This window comes from Limulus polyphemus, unplaced genomic scaffold, assembly GCF_000517525.1.
Source record: "Limulus polyphemus unplaced genomic scaffold, Limulus_polyphemus-2.1.2 Scaffold5328, whole genome shotgun sequence".
Lineage (NCBI taxonomy): Eukaryota > Metazoa > Arthropoda > Merostomata > Xiphosura > Limulidae > Limulus > Limulus polyphemus.
The window spans coordinates 2,501-9,980 of NW_013670938.1; the positions used below are offsets into that span (position 1 = coordinate 2,501).

The window sequence follows — 7,480 nt, forward strand, 5'->3', positions numbered from 1 at the left end:
GTGTAGCTGAAGTAGTCTAGGAAGTTCCTCCATTTAACCCTTTAAACACAGGTGGATGAGATTACCATCTGCTCAACTAGGGAAAGACATTTATGCAACAAAAATACTGTAACTCTGTGCATTCCTCACAAAACTTCGTAAGATTTTGTTAAAGTTTATAAGTATTTTGTACACAAAGAATAACATTATTCTAATTACTTCTTTATAATAAAAATTTTATTTATCTATACTAGTTATTTGCACTCGGACTGTTAAAATAGTTCAAGTGCCAGGTGATTTTCATTTTAAGTATAAAAATACTTTTCTTCATCTTATTGTTTGCATATTTTATTTACATAATCTATAGAACCTCCTAAATGAAGATCAAAAGTTTTTTTAAAGTAAATGTTTATATATTTCACTTTCCATTTTCTTTACCATATCACTAACTTTAGCTATTATCATCAACATACAATATAATAAAATGAATAAAACTAAGAAATAAAAAAATATTTTAATTTTTTTGTACAATATCTTAGCAGATTTTGTTTTACTTATATTCATATTTTTGGGTCTTTTCCTTTTTACATATAGTTAATTTGTAATGTTTTATTTTCTGTTCTTTTCTTTACCACTTATTATTGATCTGGACAAAAGTCAACAGGGCCCTCAAGGCATATTAGTTTCTGTGGCAAACGTGTGCATTCCTTCGGCAAAATTTTTGTTCACTTTGTAATATCGTAATCCTTGAAATGGATGCAAAATATGATGTATATTTAAAAAATGGTTAAACCTTTTAATTATGCACTTTAAAACTAATATATAATTAACTAAAATATAATTGTAAAACCTAAATAGAATTTAAACTGTATCTCTAAATATAACATATTTAGGTAAGAAACAACTGTAAATGCTATCGTCGATCAAGCAGCCAACAATACTACAGTCAACTTCATATAATCTGTGATGACAACTGTGTTCCAACTTCAAAATAACCATTGTCAGATTAGTGTCCAATAATCTCTTTCTAATGACTATACACATGTGTATGTAACATCTACATGTATGCTATAAAGATCAAACAAATCTGTTAAAGGTGGTTGTGGCAGCTGTCAGGAGTTAAAAAAATTTATTACTTGTTTCAACTGTATTTATTCAGATAGCTTTGAAATGAATGAGTCAAAAGGTTATGCAAGCATCTTATTGTCTAGAAGTACCTTTACTCAACTATCATTGTATTATTGAAGATACATAGAGCCAAAGTATAGTATTTTCTTAGCTTGTTGGTCACGTGACAATACATCTGAGTTTAAATAGTTTTTTAAAGGTTTCTTTTGAAATAAAGGACTTAAAAATTAGATATCATAAAACTTCAAATCATAACATACATTACTTTGTTAATTTAATTCATATACATTGGCATTAAAAACGTTTAATTCAATTTTGAATGTACTGCAGTGACTTGTGCAGAAAAGGGTTTAAGTTAAAGGAGTACTTGTCATGAAAAAGTTAAATGTGATGTTTTTATGTACATTTCATATTGCTTACTCAATTTTTTTTTGTGATCAAAAGTATCTGAACCTCTTTCTTGTAAGTCCTCTCTTAGATTCTTATTTCTTTGTTTGTGATTTTGTCTAAATTTTCCCTTTCTTCCTCAGTTTTTTATTCCACTGTTCTTTTCATTTCCATAAAATTGTCAATCTCATTTCAAGCATGTGTCATCATCTTGATATTGTTTGGATTTCTATACCAAAATTAGTCTATTTCTGATACCAGTGTTGTAGTGGTTTCTAATGTTGGTCAAGTTAAGTTGAATTATCCAGTAAAAATAATAATGGAAAATCCATTCCACTTTTATGATAATAAAAACGTTTTTCTGTAGCTTCATATTTCATGTTTAGTGTAACCAACATTCACCAATATGCATAATTCACAATTAAACAATGTCTAGCAGAAATCCCACTTGCTTGCTAATTTCATATGACTGTTTATTTTATGAAACAGTCAGTATTTGCAGAAGTAAACTAAGTAGGTGACAGTAACAGACAAATTTACTAAATCATGGAAAGATTATTCATTAACTGATTAACAATCTTGTCAATGCACTTTAACTGATCTCACTTTTTATATAAGGTTCAAATTGTTTCTTTAACTTTAAAGAAAGTTCCAGGCATTAAGACCTTACCCATCACATTATGTTAAACGTCCTTCTGGCTAAACGACAAAACCAGTTTCTAAAAACATCTGAATTACTTATTTACTCATGCTTACTTGTCAGTGGTACATATTCATAACCAATAGAAAAGCCAGTTTGTGAATCACATGATTATGTTGTCTCCATGTTAATTTATTTTGCTGAAAGATACCATTTCCCAAGTGTGAGGACGAAATTGTAGTAAAAGTTTTTAAACTTTCTCATAGGTAATTTAGAAAGCCAGTAAAATTATAGTAGTTTTGGGACATTCTATTTTACTGTTTGAGTCATTATTTGTGTTTTAAAATATGTATTTGAAAGCTACATGTTTTATTTTTTAGACAGTCAGCTTAGCAAGAAAAATTTAGGGTTATTGAAAACTGGCTTCTGAAAGCAAAAGTCCTTAACTTTGAAGTAAGTGCTAAATTTTTTATTTATTGGCATATATTTTTTAACAAAAGTAACTGAAATGTAAAGATTTAAAACCTATTAGGTTAGATAAAAATGTAAGTGAAAAAAAAAATCAAGACTTTCTCCTCAAGAAATATACATAAATTAGATGTTCTGTGATGCAACCTGAAATTTTTTTAACCCTAAACTCCCAACTCCCACTGGGTGATTTACTGCTATTCAAAGTAGTTAGACATTGTTCAATGGGCAATAAAACAATAAAATTCCACAAAAAACAGATGTAAAGCATAATTAAATTTTTTTGTTACAATCTACATTGATTCTAGAAAGAAAAAAAGTAATTAACATTTTTTTTCTTTTTTTTAATTTGGTTACAACCTCGGTCATTGGACATTAATTTAGAGAAAATAGAAAAATATAAAGTTTTATTGAAAAAAATTTTAATTTTCATTTAAGAGGTTTTAGAGATTATGCAGATGAAATTTGAAAACTGTAAAATAAAAAAAGAAAATTTGGATTTGTAGAATTTATAATAAACATGAGTTCTCCAATACAGGCTAAATCCAAGGATGATCCCTGTGCATGTATGGTTATTGTGATTGTTTGAAAATGGAAAGAGAATCTTCCCTGAAATGCTTCTGAATTTATTTTGCATTTTATTTTTAACAATAATTAAAATATTTGTTAGGGGTTTTTGTAAAATCAAGGTATAAATTTTTATGGTGTTTTTTACTGTTTTTCTTTCTTCACACCTTACTGCATTTTGGGGAATCAGAAAATAAGCAACAATAATTGTAGCTTTTAATTACTTAACAAGAAATTAGTGTTTACAAGATTTAAACAGTAGATAGATCGAGCTTTGAATATTTATCTCACCAAACATTAATACATTAAGCATTAGTAAATATGTAAGAGTATTTTATTTTTATTGTATTTTTTCACTCTTAACTATTTTCTTTTTTCTCTCCACCAGTATAGCATTATTAAAAAATTCTGAATGATATTTACAACAGTGTTTTACCAGTTTCCTACCTAGCATCATTTGTGACAGCTTTCCAACTATTTTACTGGACACAGTAGCTAATTATTACACTTGTTATGAACATTTAAATAGATAAAACTGTTCAACTTAAAAATAAACTGTTTGACATCATAAAAGCATGTAAATGTAATTTTAAGATTGGAATTTTCAAAACAAAAATAATATTCATAGATAGGTGAAATATGTGAATTTATAGAAGCATCACTTATGCTATAAAACTAGGATGAGTCATGAAAGCAATGGAAACAAATATAATAGTAGGGGATTCAGAAGAAATGCTTGGAGTTTGATTCCTTATGTTCATTGTAGATGATGATTCTAGTGTGCATAAAATAATTATTGGAAAGTTAAAGTATGGTTGTAAAGTTCAGAAATTAAAATGTGTCAGTCATGTTGTACATTGCTGCACATCATCTTTGCATGGTATTGCCAACGAGAATGCTGAAAATGCCTGTATCCTCTCAGTTCCTAAAATAAAGCAACTATCTACTGCTGCAAGAGGATCAATAACGTATCTTGCTTCTCAACTGGATTCATCTTAGACTTTTGCTAAAAAAGATTTCAGAAATGGTTCTTATCATATATGAATTATAGAAAATAGAAAAACTCATCACATGAGAAACAAAACTGTGCTCTCTGAGTACTTTAATCTTTTCTAATTCTATTATTGACATATTGTATTATGTTGACCCTCAAGCAATGATGATATTTGTGCAAAAACATGTAGTAGTAGTCTTGTACAATATTTTTAGTATATAGTTTCAATGTATGATTGAAATGAAGGCCACCCATCCTTGTCCCTATTTCCCTCACAACAAAACTGTGACAGATAACTTAGTGTTTGTCAGAAGTAAAAAATAAATAATAATTTTTGAAAATGCATAATATATAAACAAATATTTTACTTGCTACTCACATGTATGTAGCTATTTGTATTGAAATTCCATAATTCATATATGTATCTAGGCATCATCATACCTATGGATTCACATATAACACCTCCAATCTGACACATTTTGAATTATAGATAATATTCTGTATCAGAAATCTGTTGTTTGCACAAGATTTGACTATTTTGTTATTGTGTGATTAGTATTCTTGTTATTGTGAACCATAAAGCCACTCATAAATTGTCTGTTACCAATGGTGATCAGAGAACCTGGAATATAAGCTGGGGTATTGTGTGGAGTCCCATATATATATATATATATACAAAATATTTATCAGAGAATTCTCTGATAAATATCTTGTATATATATATATGGGACTCCACACAATACCCCAGCTTATATTCCAGGCATGGAATATAAGCTGGAGTATTGTGTGGAGTCCCATATATATATATATATATACAAAATATTTTATTCTGTGAAATTATTGACAAAAAAACTTAAATTCATTCACATAAACAACTGATGATAGTTTGTATTTATTTCTTACAGAGACTTTGGGGGGGATGTGTAGCAGTGACTCTCAACTAATGTATATGTATTATTGGAGTTTAATGGTGACAATGCAATGCAGTTATATTCTTTAGGCACACCACAACTGTGCTCTGCAGGTACTGCATACCCTAGGGTGATTTCACACTCTTAGAAGGTTGTGAAACAGTTTACTGGTCAGCAATGAGCCTGGATCCTAACTTTTTATATTTATCATATATTTCATCATTTCAAACAAACATAAGATGTCATGAAATATAAGCCATAATAGAACTAGTAGACACCTATTTCACGTCACATACAATTTGCATAGAAGTTTAATAGTGAAGTAAACAAAAAATAATGATAAGATATAGAACAAAATGTATACAACATACATATGTAAGATATATAAAACAATAAACTGTACAAGTTTTAATATAGAACATAATGAAATGGGGAAAGAGCTGGATGATCAAGACTTGTGTTATTCATAACAATGACAAATCAATGAAGTAAACAGGAAATACAAGTTGAAATGTATCAAAAGCTGATATATAGCTGACACTTTTGAAATTCTAACTTTGGCAACATATTGTATACTGTGAAATTCTATATATTGACCTAATTATTAATTATGTTTTATAGTGATGTGGGGAGCACTATAACTTATGGTAAGATTCTTTGTGGAACTAAAATTAATTGTTTTGTAAAAGTTTCAGTCAAAACTATAAAATGCTCTCATTATTATGAACTGTCCCATGGTCTCTTCTTGTGTAGTAAATATTTAAAGACAGAAACTACATCACTTGTGTCAGAAGTAAGATAAAATATTACGTTAATTTGTTTTTCAAATAATGAAATACTAATTGTGTTAGAATATTCAAAATAAAATAATTTCCTGTTTCTTGTAGGATTTTTCTTGAAGGTATGAATGGCACAGTGTTATACACTGGTGATTTTCGTTGGGCTGTTGGAGATGCTGCTAAATCTTCAGCTTTGTATTATTCCTTTAGTCAGTAAGTTTTGATTTTCCTGGAATTGTGTTATATTGATAAATTGAAGTAGTTTTTATCACAAATGTTTATTCAACTAGCTTTTATTGAATAATATACTTGGTTGTTTGAAACAGTTTTTGCAAAGACAAGTGTCTCAAAGTGTAAATATTTTTGTGATAAAGAGAAATTAGTTAGTGTAATAATTTAATCAATAGATCTAACAAAAAATAAATCAGAATATTTAAATCTTTATCAATTGTATAAAATAATTTGTTAATTACAATTAGGTTTATCAATTATAAAAAATAATTAACATATTTTCCAAAAATCAATACTTGCATATTTTGCTTTTCCAAAATATTTTCCGGTGCAGATAGCTTAATTGCATTGGGCCAAAAAACACCAAATATTCAAACCAAAACAAAATATTTTCTATCAGTTGTGAAGTTTTATGAATGTACCTTGATGGCATAGTTGAACTACTGAATTTACAAGTTTTCTAGTATTGTATCATTACTTCTAAGCCGTGAAACAAATGTTCTAAAAATATTTTGTAAAGGCTTAAAGTTCCAGAAATAACTTGTCCAACACAGCATTTATTAAAGAACATTTGTAGCAGTTATCTAAACAGGGGTATAAATTTGTAAAATATACAATATACTATTAAATTTTATTATGATCTGTAGTTGTAACTGGGAACATGTAATGCTGGGCATCACTCGTGTGTATAATAGTTTAGTATCAGTTATTTTCATACTTTTTACACTTTATTAATTCTGAAAGCTTTTGCAGTTCTGCTACTTTCATATTGTCATCTGATATACTAATGTATAAGATTTAATTTTTTATTTTTATAGACTGCCCGTAGATAATATTTTGAATGTTTTTTAAAATAATTTGTTTTTATTTTTCAGAGTTAAAGATATTCAGAGTGTTTATGTGGACACAACATTCTGTTTTCCAGAAGCTCTATATATCCCAAGCCGCGATGAAAGTTTTGAGGCTGTAAAAAGCTTAGTGCAATGGTGGTTAAATTATGGGACAAATCGTGTTGTTTACTTCAGGTGCTCTGCTCAATTTGGCTATGAATACATGTTTATAAAGCTTTATCAAGCTTTGAATATGAAGGTGAGCAGTAAATGTTTGGTATTTTCTTAAGTAATGAAATATATCTATTTACATCTGTTTTTGTTACTCACACCATTATTGTTTACATGATGTATTGGAACAACTACAGGAAAATGAATTTCAAAAGAAATTAGTGGAAGGTGTGTCTTTTTTTTTCTTGGTATCATATCTGCTTAGTTGATTGTGTGTGTGTGTATCATATCTGCTTAGTTGATTGTGTGTGTGTATCATATCTGCTTAGTTGATTGTGTGTGTGTATCATATCTGCTTAGTTGATTGTGTGTGTGTATCATATCTGCTTAGTTGA

At 28.4% G+C, this 7,480-nt stretch overlaps 1 protein-coding gene across 2 annotated transcripts in view; it reads left to right on the top strand.

The window, feature by feature from the left end:
• The window catches only part of LOC106472428 (protein artemis-like), a 44,972-nt gene that overhangs the window by 1,878 nt on the left and 35,614 nt on the right, over nt 1-7,480 (top strand). Inside the window, exons 2-4 of one of the 2 annotated variants that reach the window (XM_022401001.1) lie at nt 2,515-2,587; nt 5,962-6,066; nt 6,960-7,173. In XM_022401001.1, the coding sequence (XP_022256709.1) occupies nt 5,978-6,066; nt 6,960-7,173 (303 nt within the window). In that variant the 5' untranslated portion in view covers nt 2,515-2,587; nt 5,962-5,977. The remainder of the gene's footprint in view (nt 1-2,514; nt 2,588-5,961; nt 6,067-6,959; nt 7,174-7,480) is intronic. The other variant, XM_022401002.1, reaches the window with a different exon arrangement.